General features: G+C 43.7%; 1 protein-coding gene across 1 annotated transcript in view; it reads right to left on the reverse strand.

Moving 5' to 3' along the window:
• Positions 1-605: 605 nt before the first annotated feature.
• The window catches only part of syngr3b (synaptogyrin 3b), a 13,075-nt gene continuing 359 nt past the window's right edge, over positions 606-13,321 (reverse strand). Inside the window, exons 2-4 of the mRNA XM_072657635.1 lie at positions 7,281-7,515; positions 6,144-6,289; positions 606-3,357 (exon numbers count right to left, since the gene is read on the reverse strand). Coding sequence (XP_072513736.1) covers positions 3,133-3,357; positions 6,144-6,289; positions 7,281-7,515 — 606 coding nt within the window. The 3' untranslated portion in view covers positions 606-3,132. The remainder of the gene's footprint in view (positions 3,358-6,143; positions 6,290-7,280; positions 7,516-13,321) is intronic.

A 13,321-nucleotide genomic window follows, 5' to 3' on the forward strand; every position in this document is an offset into this window, starting at 1 on the left:
CTGTTGCTTTATACCAATACTAAGTTGAACTGCCCCCTCACTAGCACTCCCCCTATCACTTCCAATGCTCTGGACACTAGGACAGTGAGGACATACAGTACAGCCGAACCCAACCAACGCCTCTAGCGCAGCATCACTAGGCAGCCAACGCGCTCTGAGGAAAACGACGAATCCCCAGCTCTTATACATCAGCCAACAGCTGTGCCGGCTAACTACATGGCCAACTGTGCTCTCTCAGGCTCCGGCTGCTGATGGCGAAGCAGCGTGACCCGGGATTCGAACTCTTGATCCTCTGGCCATGGTAGCAGCTATGCTCAGCGGACTATGTGGGCTCTACTGAGTCCCACACTCTTAAAAATAAAGGTGCTACACAAGGTTCTTTGAGCGATGCCATAGAAGAGCCACCTTTGTTTCCATAAAGAACCATGTTTGTAGTGGAGCTGTGTGAGTGTGAAGACCTTCTTATAGAACCAAAAGTGGTCCTTCTTCTATGCCATCCTCCACAGACCCAAAGATCCAGAACCCAGACTTGGGTTGAAGAAGTCGACTTCAGCTAGAACTGTAAACGAAGACACATTCGGCCAAATGAAAGCAAACAGAGCCACTTTCTGAAAGAGTCTTTATTTTTCATGTGCTGAGTCTCAGCACAGCTAACGCTGATAACCCTTACCTTAAAGTGGACGTTTCTACAACCCTGCTGACTCGTCTTATCATGCAGTAAGACTAAGGACACGAGTGCTTATTTGCATACACGCTCTCTCCATCTCTCGCGCATACACCCATACACACACACACACACACACACATACACATACATACATACACATACAGCATTTTACAGTAAACAGATTGTTGAGATGCTTTCACTAGGACTCTCAGTAGGAATGTATGGTTTCTGACCAGTGGACACGCACATGCATCCCAGATACACAACACTGGCTGATGTTGACACTCTTGTTCGTACAAAGAGATTCCCACCCTGTCTCGCCCCTCCAGCTTACTCCTCCTTTTCCTTTCATTGGCTAATACACTCTCCTGCAGCTTCTCTCTTTTAAAGAACGTAAATTTAAAAGCACAAATGAAGCAATTAAATAAAAAGCTACAAATCACTGAATTCATAATCTGACATCCTTAAAAAGTAAAACGTAATAAATCATTTTTTGCATGTTACATTTTGGCATTATGTACGTTAAGAGCATTTCTGTATAAATGACAAGATACATGAAGAAACCTGGAGACAGCGGAGTCATTCTTAGGAATGGGCGCCCTTTGTAAAGATGAGAAAGTGAACTCTAATATCCATTCAACTCCGTCACATTCCAAAATGTTACGGGGTTGTACTGAAATGGCTAATGACATTATATCCTAACAACACGGCCGTTCAATTTTTTTCCTAGATATTTCTGTACTAGGGTTGCAGTGGTACACCGTTTTTTTTTTTTTGGGGGGGGGGGGGGGGGTTGTAGGTATACCGTGGTATAAAAATTTATGGTTATCTTCAATTATTGGAGAAAATAATCAGCAGATTAATACAAAATAATTATAAGCTGGAAACCTTCACCTCACATGCAGCTTTCTAATTTACTTATCTTTCAAAAGCAAGACATTTTACATCTAATTTTATAAGTAGATTGCTTCAAGTTTTAACTATAAATATTTTGTATAACCAAACAAATGCTATTTTTATTAATTTAAAGGTCAGTATTTATTAATAATATTTTTTATAATAATAATAAGAAGAACAACGACAACTACAAGAGGAGGAATTGTGAAATACTGTGATACCGTGATCTCCTCTGGTGGTGGTGGTGATCATACCGTTGCACCCAATTATACTAAATAAGTACATATTTGATCACTAAGAGCTTCAGAGGGAACAGGGTTGGGAAATGTTTTAAACTGTAGAGAAGAGGGGAGATCATTTTAAAAGATAATCTCAAGGAGACTTTGAAGATGTCACTTCCTCATGCTGATGTCAGAAAGATCAAAGCATTTTTCACAGGGGAAGAAATGACAGTGTGGTGTAGTGTTACGGGGTTGAACGTGGGACGGAGGGACAACAGACCATGCTGCAGTATTTTAAAACAGACAGAATTTCAGATCTTAATCATTTAGGAATCGTTTAGGTGAATATTTGGAGGTCCTGACACTGAATGACCTGGTGAATGACCTGCTGTGTGATTGTTGCACATTTATATCATAATTGGATGGACGTTTCATCCGACATATATTTAAAATATGTTCTGTTAATGTATATTAGTTGCTTTTCAGGCACAATTTTAAACTGAATTTACTGTGTCCTGTAACAGTTCTTCTCAAGCCTGGTCCCCTGGAAGCCCCCTGCTCTGTTTTTCCCTGCTCCCAACACACCTGATCCATCTACTCAGCTCACTAACAGCCCATTTTTGAGTTAAAGTGGGTGTGGTAAAGCTGGAAAAGCAGGGTTTAAGAAACCCTGTCCTAAGACCCTGTTTTAAAAGTCAAAATGTAGATATTTATTATTTTTTAATTGTTGTTAATCATGTTAATCTATTTTGTAATGATCGGAATTTTCATAATTAAGAATATTAATCATATGTCTTACTTAAAGGACTTAAAGGGCACCAAATCCTGAGAATCGCTCAGCACTGATCAGCAATTCTTGTCCCTGTTCCCTCGTAACTCGTAAACTCTTAAAATACTTGGATAAGCAACTAAACACTTGCCCCCAAAACGCAGCGTTTGCTGTACAGCCAGGCTACATGTTTCCTTTATTATTATTTGATGTATTTTTACATTTACAGTGCATACACGGGGGATGAGTAGTGGCCCCCTTACCCACCCCTGCTAAAATGCAAAACATTATAATTAGGGGTGTAAAAATGCATCGATACACAGGTTTTGGGCTGTTTGTTAACAGAAAAATAAGTACAGAGTAAGAAATAAAAATTTCAGTAGTGTATTTATATAACTATCCGAAATCCTACCAGAATGACCTAATTATGCTGAAATTTTCCTGATTTTATACGTCAATTTTAGATCAAATCGACTCGTTATGTCACAGATGTACACCCCTAATTACAATACACTGAACTAAAGAAGCCAGCCCCCCACCCCTCCATTTCTGCGTTCCCTCTGCTCACTAGCTGTGCTTTAAAAAGCTGGCGTGATCTGGTACCCGGGTGGGGGGGTCTCCACAGTTTCGATGAGTGGCGGGCTCTGGTAAGCGTTGTTGACGGGGATGGTGGTCTGGCCAGTCACGTCGTTGGGCGGGTACGGCTGTTTGGGCTCCGGCTGGCCGGCGGCAGGCTCGGTGCTGAATAGCGACATGTCTGTTCCCAGCAAGAACTTCTGCACGGCGCACGCCGTCAGGGCCGCCTAGCAACGTTAACCATATTAGTGAGATTAGTCGTTTTACTAAACATGACTTTAGGGCAGCAAACCCACCCTAAAAGTTCAGTAATCCAACGCGACAGGCAGGCTACTGTAATGTGAAAGAGCAGTTCGGTTAGTGTAGTACAGTTGTAGGCCCTCTAAAGCTACAAGGCTAATGCAGCTAGCAGTTAGCATCATGCCAACTAGATTCCCAAATGATCGCACACTTGCCTCAAATTGTGCCGAGGTACCGGCTCTAAGGCAGAGATATTATAAAGGAGGAGACGGTGACTGGTCTAAAGAGTTCATTTTAAAGTCCCGCCTCTCAACAAAAAGAGCCAATCAGATTGCTAGTTACGCCATGATATGAGGAGGGTTGACGATATGGTGGGATCACACAGTCAAAGCCTTGCAAAATGACCGTGTCCATGTCTGGACTGGCGTGAAATCCAGTCCCATGTCCCCATCCTCATTTTACTCCTCAAGGACCCTCAGGCAGTTACAGTGTACTGTGCTACACCTTTAACAATTGGTTAGCCAAGTAGCACTGCTTTAGCAAGCTAGCATGCAAGGCTATAAACTGTTTAGTCAGCCAGTATATGGGTCATCCCTGCCTTTTGAGGTCACCACCACCACCCCTGCAGTGTTACTGATTGACTGTGTGGAGCCCAGGCTCACATCCCTGTCCTGATTTCACTCCCCCTGGTGTCTGGTAGTGATTTTCAGGACGTTATTGGACAAATCTTGCGATCATCAATCAAGGCGAGCCGCCAATCAACAATAGATATGTATGTGCTTGGCGTTTTTATGACCCTAAATATGTTCAGAAATAATGGGATCAACTTTAGTATAACGTAAATTACCGTCGCTGACTTTTGTAGTTCACTGTTTGTCTTGAATGAAATTTGAAATACTGCCCAAGGGTCCAGGAGAAGGGAATTTGGGAATTCGTGAATTCGGGGATAAGAGATCGGACCCCCCAAACAGCTCGGTTTTATGTAATTCATCCAATAACGCTTCAAAAATCTCAACATCGGAAACCAGGGGAAGTAAGATCAGGACGGGGGTGTATGATTAGACTCCACACCAGGAGCCTTGTCACCAGAAGAGCCTCGATATTGGTGCAGTTAGCAAGCTAATGTTAACTAGCTTTATTAATTAGCAAGCTAATGTTAACTAGCTCATCCACCATTAGCAGCAACAGCACAAAATAAACACTGAACTGAACCGTCATGGTGGGGCAGCAGTGTGGCGATCGGTGTGTTGAGCTGTGCTTAGCTTGGAGCTAACTTAGCAATTAGCAGACTGGCTAACATAAAACCAATATGGAGGACTTTCAGGTGACCAGGCTTCTAGTCCAGCCCCGGTCACGCCCATTTAGCAAGGGGATAGTAACCGCAAGTGTCAGGTGTGACCACAACTTAATACAATGTATCTAGTCTATATTATATATATATATACATATATATATATATATATATATATATAATATCTAGTGTATTATAGGATATTGCTGTTGTCCAGTGAAAAACATGTATCTCCATTGTGTCAGTTTTTAGTTTTCTCCATGGTTTGAACCCTGTAGCTGCTTCTGTACGCTGTGTGAATAATTCTGGGTGAATGGGCCAATAGAAATGCTCGAATTCATAGGTTAAGACTATTTTGCCTTCTCCTGTAAAGTCGCTATTTTGGAGATGCATGTTTTTCATTGGACAGCGGCGATATGCTGTGCTCAGTTAGAAGACGTGGGTTAGTAGGGTGCAGTAGATTTGGCTGGAGTCTACACTAGAGCGAGTGTGGGAGGCGGTTTGGACAGCAGCCTCTGTTGGTCCTCCATAAAAGCGAGGTTTTTAAGTCTGTGTATAGTTAGTAAGCACAGATACCCCTGAAACACAAACACCAACACCACTGAGACGAGTCCCACGTTCATTTACCGCCTCCTGCTCATCTGTCCATCCCATAATACCACAAACATGACCCCAAAACACTAGAGGGCGTAAAAGAGAGTCCTTAACTAATACGAGTGAATACAGCTAACAGCTACACTGCAGAAGGAGTTTATTACCGAGTGCTGATGTTCGCCAGATGTTAGATGTTACCTACTCTATCTGATGTTAGATGTTAGTTACTCTATCTGATGTTAGATGTTAGTTACTCTATCTGATGTTAGATGTTAGTTACTCTATCTGATGTTAGATGTTACCTACTCTAGCTGATGTTAGATGTTAGCTGCTCTAGATGATGTTAGATGTTAGCTACTCCTGCTGATGTTAGATGTTAGCTGCTCTAGATGATGTTAGATGTTAGCTACTCCCGCTGATGTTAGATGTTAGCTACTCCTGCTGATGTTAGATGTTAGCTACTGTAGCTGATATTAGATGTTAGTTACTCTAGCTGATATTAGATGTTAGTTACTCTAGCTGATGTTAGATGTTAGCTACTGTAGATGATGTTAGATGTTAGCTACTCCTGCTGATGATAGATGTTAGCTACTGTAGGTGATGTTAGATGTTAGCTACTCCTGCTGATGATAGATGTTAGCTACTCTAGCTGATGTTAGATGTTAGCTACTCTAGCTGATGTTAGATGTTAGCTACTCTAGCTGATGTTAGATGTTAGCTACTCTAGCTGATGTTAGATGCTAGTTACTCTAGCTGTTAGATGTTAGCTACTCTATCTGATGTTAGGCAGATGTTAGCTACTCTATCTAAACTCAGATGTTCTGATGGAGCTCTGGTGTTTTAAGTTCTGTAGGTTCTCTGTAAATGTGTGTGTACGTGTGAAATTACCCAGGTCAGAATGGAGAAGAAGGAAAATGCAATGGCCGCTCGAGCTGCATCTGTGGCCTGCTCCAGTGGCAGCTCTTCGGGGGAGGTGTGGCTCCATTGATTGGCCAGAAAGCAGAATCCCACAAACCAGAGGAACGTCCAGAACCCTGCAGGAAACAGGCAGGAACAGACTGTGAGAAAAGGCTGCCAGTGGCGTCTGAAATGAACAGCAGCCAACTGCTCATGAAACGCAGGGCGTGGCTCCTTGGCAGGAGCACAAATAGTAACACATCTCTGCGGCCGGCCTCAACTCAGGGCCATTATCGGTGTTGTACCTCTTTGATATTGGCCAGTGATTCAGAACATCAGTTAATGAAAATGCAGTGGAAGGCCACGCCCACTTACAAATACGACACGTCTGCATTTCAGGGCTCTCTTCAATGGAGTCAATACTTCTCAAGTGGGTGGAGGGACATACGTACATTGCATTGTAATCAATACAGTCAATTCACCACTTTTCAGTGTAGTTCAGTAGTGCAGCCCAAACTGATATGTTGGCAATTTGACAAAATGAACTGAATTTGTTAATAATTGATTAATAATTTTTTTATTTGTTCTTTCCCTTTTTTCCCTCCCAATTTGGATTTACCAATTAACCCACCTGTTCATAGCCCCCCCCCCTCAGCACTAGCAATGCTCCCGACACCAAAGCCAGCCACCGCCTCTTTTCAAACCGCTGCAGACACACTCTGCTCCACCACACCAGCTAACAAACGCCCGTGCCAGCCAGCATCGCTTTAAGAGTCTGACTTTAGATGCTGATGGAAAGCAGAATGACTCAGGGCCATAGTGGCAGCGCATTAGACCACTGAGCCACTCGCAGCTCTGTAATTGTTCTTTTTATTTTTATGTTTCTTCAATGAAGCAAAAGAGCTAGATTATTGATTTCAGGGTCATGGGTTCAATACCCAGGTCCACTAACCTGCCACTGTCAGGGCCCATTAACAAGGACCTGTGCTCTGACCCTGGCTTTTCTGGCTACGCTGCAAAGACCAGAATTTAGGGGCAGTGGTGGCTCCAGTGGTGGCCAGGGGGCGGGTCGAGGGGAAATCAATGAAAAGGGCAATGTTGTGAGTGGGGGTGGGGTTCACAGACTACCTGAAAAGCCCATTTCAAACAGCACGGCTCGCTTTCGGTCCTTGACGCTGCTGATCTGAGGAAAGTAGATGTCCAGAGCCAAGAAGAAGAGGCAGGCCAGGAAGGCCACCACCCCTATAGTGATGGCGTAGTTGCAGGCGTCTGCGTTTTTATTGTACACGCAGTGCAGCCGCTCGCTGCCCATGTTCACGTAGCCCTCATTTATTATAGAGCCAAACACCACCATGGAGAATATCTGTGGAGGGAGAGAGAGCACAGAAAGTGACACGTTAGCTTTTAGATTTATTTTATTTATTTATAATATAACCCGGCATTTCACCAACCGTTACACAGAGCTCCAACTCCACATGCACGTGTGGAGTAGAGCTGGGCAATATGACGATCTTTTATCGTATCGTGATAAATTTTGTTATCATGATACCAATATGCTTTTCTAAACATATCGAGGATACTGTAAGTGCTTAATAATTAGATGAAGAGCAGCAGATATTGAATAAAATCACTGTATTCAGTACAGGAGAGTATCTGAATAGTAGTTTTTAAGAACCTGTCACTACTGAAGTCTTTAAATATCGTGATATAGTATTTTTACCATATCGCCCAGCCCTAGTGTGGAGTCACTTTAGGCCGCTTCCACACGCATTTGGATTTTTTTTTTATATAATTTTTTTATATAAATACCTCTCCCTAGCACTAGCAATGCTCCCAACACTAGGAGGGTAGGGGCCACCGCCTCTTCTCAAACCGGGCAGCCGACATGCTCAGAGGAAAAGGCCGGGTCCCCAGTTCCGCCACACGGGCTAACAGATGCCTGTGGCGGCCAACATAGCAGAGTGATGAGGGGAGAGAGCGCCATCTACCCACTCGGAGAGAGCACTGCAGATTGTGCTCTCTCAGACTCCGGCCGCTGATGGCAAAGCAGCATGGCACCTCAGCATCTGGGAGAGCGTTTTCAAAAAGCTTGATTTCCAGTAACCAAAATGGTATTTTTGTATGGAGGGGAGGCCAAAAATCTCCAGATAAAAAATATCCAGATAAATGTGTACGGGGCCTTAGATCGAAAATGTAGCTCATGCTGCCTGCTGATGAAGATCAAACCAACGATCCAATCTTCGGGTAACAGTGGCAGCGTGTTAGTCCTATGTTTGCTTTTCGTCACGTTCCCAGAAAGTTTCTGTCCTATTTCTGTCCTATATATATTATATAATTAATAATAATAATATATATATTATTATATATATATGACCAATTGATATTGGTTCAATTTGATGCACAAAGAGAACTGTGTATCTCTTCCAGTGGTGCTAATCAGCAGTCGGAGCCGGAGAGAGCACAACTGGCATTACTCTCTCCGGGGGGGTGAAAGGCGCTCGCTGTCTCTCTCTCTCCCCACATCATTTCAGTGTAATGCTGGCAGCTGGCAAGGGCATCTGCTAGCCAATGCATCAGAGCCAGGTACCCGGCGCTTTCCTCAGGGCGCGCTGATTGCTCGGTGACATTGCATTGCTGGGAGTTCTTACAGAGGTGGTAGCTGACTACGCATGTGTCGTGAGAGTCATGTGTCAGTCCTCACCCTCCCAGCGGGGGCATTACATGTGGCAGGGAAAGAGTACTAACAAGTGGGTTTAGGTGGGTTCAGGGTAGTTCAGAATACTAATATAACTAAACGTTTGTGTGCTGAAATATTACATTCTTGATGCAAACAAGGCCGAGGTTAATAATTTAGAGAACATTTTGAAGACGGGACATTCTGAACGTCTTCAATCCATGTTGCTAGAGTCTAAAGCAAGTCTGAGTACGAGTACAAATACTCATACTTCAAAGTCCAAATATAAATATCATATATTATAAACACTGTACAGTCAAAAATTAGACTCGGCAGTCATAGACGAGACGAAAAATAGGTTATTGGGTTAAAATAAATAAAATAAATTAATAATAATAATAATAAATTGGAAATTTTGAAGCTAAGCGGTCCTGAAACACTAAATTCTTATAAACAAGGTTGGGATTAATAATCTGGAGAACATTCTTCTAACTAAAACATTCTGCAGACGGGACATTTTGAACATCATCAGTCAACGTTTCTAGAACGTTACACTGTTGGTGGACGTGATGTTTCTGAAATGATCTAGTGAGCGTCACACCGAACTCTCTTAACTCAGTTAAGAGGAGCTTAACGCTAAGATGCTGTTGGGAAACTGAGCCTCGGATCGTAGTGACTAAAACCGCTCTGGGAACATTAAAAGAACGTTGGCAGAATGTTCAGCGGCCCTCTCACACGTCCTTACACAGAGGCCTTGATATGAGCTCCAACCCGTCACGTACGTGTGAAGACGTTTAGGCCGGAGACTCAGAATGTGGCTAATTTGCACCGACGTACGAGATCACAACGACACTCGAACCCTCTCAAAGGCCCCCAATTACAGAGTCCTGTACCCCGTACTTCGGCTGCAGTGTAGATGTAAACCCCACCGCAGAAAGCAGGCGGTCCTGACTGCGTACGTGGCTGAATAAGAGACGGTAAAGGAGGCAACGGCAAGGCCTGTGCTATTTTAGGACATGGCACTCCATAAACCGAAGCATGCGCGCACATCACGCCGTCACCATAGCAACAGCCCCAGCTGCAGCGGCTATTGGCGGACGGGATGAGCCGAGCTGAAAGGCAGGACACGGTGCAAAATGCTGAGAGAATGCACCAGAAACTTCTATGAGTCAGACGTATGGCCGTTGACTCATCAAATCCTTGGCCTGTTCCCTAACAGTGAGTTGGCAGTTCATTAGGAACACCCACCTTGTACCTACACCCACTGGCCAGGTCACTGGAGTCCAAGACGAGTCCAAGTTCAAACACAATGCAGTCTAATGCGAGTCTAGACGAGTCCAAACAGCATTCTACATTATATTAAGTACAATATTTAACTCGCTGAACACAAGCTAATATGCTAGCCTCCTTTTATTAGCCTAGTCATGCTAGCAGTCTGAGTGATGCAGTCTGGTATGGAGAGGTCACAGTAGAATGCAGTAGAACACCCAGCAATTCAAGACAGGTCTGATTACAAAGACTATCGAGGACCAAGACTAGTTCAAGTACAAATACTATTGACTCCAAGACAAGTCTGATTACTACTGCTATAGTACTACTACTACAATTCCAAGGACAAGTCTGAGTGTAAATAATAAACAGTCCAAGATGGGTTTGCAGTCCAGGACGAGTCCGAGTAAAAATACTATGCAGTCCAAGACCAGTCCACATACAAATACCAATGAGTCCAAGACAAGTCCAAGTATAAATACTATGTGGTCCAAGACAAGTCCGAGTACAAATACTAATGAGTCTAAGACCAGTCCGAGTACAAATACTAATGAGTCTAAGACCAGTCCGAGTACAAATACTAATGAGTCTAAGACCAGTCCGAGTACAAATACTAAAAGAGTCTAAGACCAGTCCGAGTACAAATACTAAAAGAGTCTAAGACAAGTCCGAGTACAAATACTAATGAGTCTAAGACCAGTCCAAGTATAAATACTATGTGGGTCCAAGACAAGTCCGAGTACAAATACTAATGAGTCTAAGACCAGTCCGAGTACAAATACTAATGAGTCTAAGGCGAGTCTGAGTACAAATAATAATGAGTCTAAGGCGAGTCTGAGTACAAATACTAATGAGTCTAAGACCAGTCCGAGTACAAATACTAATGAGTCTAAGACCAGTCCGAGTACAAATACTAATGAGTCTAAGACCAGTCCGAGTACAAATACTAATGAGTCTAAGGCGAGTCTGAGTACAAATACTACGCAGTCCAAGACAAGTCAGAGTACAAATACTAATGAGTCTAAGGCGAGTCTGAGTACAAATACTGAGTCTAAGGCGAGTCTGAGTACAAATACTGAGTCTAAGACCAGTCTGAGTACAAATACTAATGAGTCTAAGACCAGTCCGAGTACAAATACTAATGAGTCTAAGGCGAGTCTGAGTACAAATACTAATGAGTCTAAGACCAGTCCGAGTACAAATACTAATGAGTCTAAGGCGAGTCTGAGTACAAATACTAATGAGTCTAAGACCAGTCCGAGTACAAATACTAATGAGGTCTAAGGCGAGTCTGAGTACAAATACTGAGTCTAAGGCGAGTCTGAGTACAAATACTAATGAGTCTAAGGCGAGTCTGAGTACAAATACTAATGAGTCTAAGACCAGTCCGAGTACAAATACTAATGAGTCTAAGGCGAGTCTGAGTACAAATACTGAGTCTAAGGCGAGACTGAGTACAAATACTACGCAGTCCTAGACAAGCCCGAATACAAATACTAATGAGTCTAAGGCGAGTCTGAGTACAAATACTAATGAGTCTAAGACACGTCCGGAGTATAAATACTTTGTGGTCCAAGACAAGTCCGAGTACTGAGTCTAAGACAAGTCCGAGTACAAATACTCTAGAGTCCAAAACAAGCCTGAGTGCAAATACCCTGGTGCCTAAGACAAACCTAGTATAAATACTTTGTGTCCAAGTACTGAGTCTAAGTCAAGTCAGAGTACAAAAACTATCAAGAATAAGACGACAGAACAAACAGTCCTGCCAGGATCAGTTTGGTGGACAGAAACTGATGAAAGACTTGAGCCGGACTTTAATGGGTTAATGGAGAACGTAATGCAGGGACACAACTCTGCAGAGATCAGTGCTTCCCCCTTCTCACAATCCCCAGCTGAACAGCTGAAGGATGAAATCAGGTGAGAATACTAACCTCTTTAAGGCCTTGCTGTGGCCTGACAAGTCCGAGGTCCGACACAGACTGTGCATCAGCAGTCTGAGCCTGGTTCTAGTTCAGAGCTTATGGTACCGGGTTCTTTCTGCGGCGCTTCGACAGCACCTGATACAGCACAAATAAAGAGTGTCTGACAACTGAACCCGGCGTTGATGACGAGGTTTCCATTTGCAGCGTGTGATAACAACAATATCTAAACCTGAGCTTCACAGCGTCCCAGTCTAACTCTCTAAACACACGCTAATATGCCAGCTTCAGGCTAACATGCAAGTCATGGTGGAGTGATGCAGTCTGATGTAGTCTGATGCATCGTCTGTAGTGAGGTTCCTCAGCAGAAATCCAGGCTACGTCTCTCCAGTCTTCGACTGTGCAGCGCTGAGCCACTGCAGCCTCAGCTTTCTGGTCTTGGCTGACAGAAGTGGGACCTGACGTAGCCCGTCGTACAGAGTGCTTATCTGAGCTACTGTAGCCTTTCTGCCAGCTCCAACCAGCCTGGCCATTTGACTCTGTTGGGTGACCTGCTGCTGAGCTGAAATCGCAGGACATCACTGCTGCCACACCACTGGTGAATTAGGGTGTAGTAATGGGGCTTTCCTGACGGATCAGTCTCCCAAACTAAACGGCCCCGATGATCCGACTAAGCCAGTTCCCATTAGGAAGCAACACGGTTCTAATGGTCCCTTTCAGCAGGAACCTGTAGGCACTGTCTACACTGTGGTGCTGCTGATGCTGATGCTGATGGTGGTGGTGGTGGTGGTGGTGGGTCCAGAGCGCAAACTGCACCCCCCACACACACACACCACCCTCACGCCTCTCCATTACAGCTTCCTACGGTTACGATGATCCAAACCAGCAGAGAGAGAGAGAGAGAGTCTGTGTGCAGTGTGAATCTGGCTCGACCCTTGATGAAGCACCTTTGTGCTGACAGGCTGCCACCATCCACGCACGTGGTGTCTGCGTCATTTCCACGGCAACGTCTGACGATCAGCCACCACCCCCCCCACCCTCCTACATAAAAGTCCCCTTTACATAATTAGGGTGATGGAGCAGGAGGCCCGTGAGAACACTCTGCAGCGTGAAGCGCTCGAGACACAATGACGGTGAATTAGCATAAATAAATAAAATCATAAACAAATACATTTAATAATTACATAAATTAAAAAATAGATACAATATGAAACTAGTTCGTAAAATAACATCAATAATACGAATAATCTACCAGCTAGAAAATTATAATAATAATTATTATTATTATTAAAATTATTATTATTGAA

Source organism: Salminus brasiliensis, chromosome 15 (assembly GCF_030463535.1).
Source record: "Salminus brasiliensis chromosome 15, fSalBra1.hap2, whole genome shotgun sequence".
Lineage (NCBI taxonomy): Eukaryota > Metazoa > Chordata > Actinopteri > Characiformes > Bryconidae > Salminus > Salminus brasiliensis.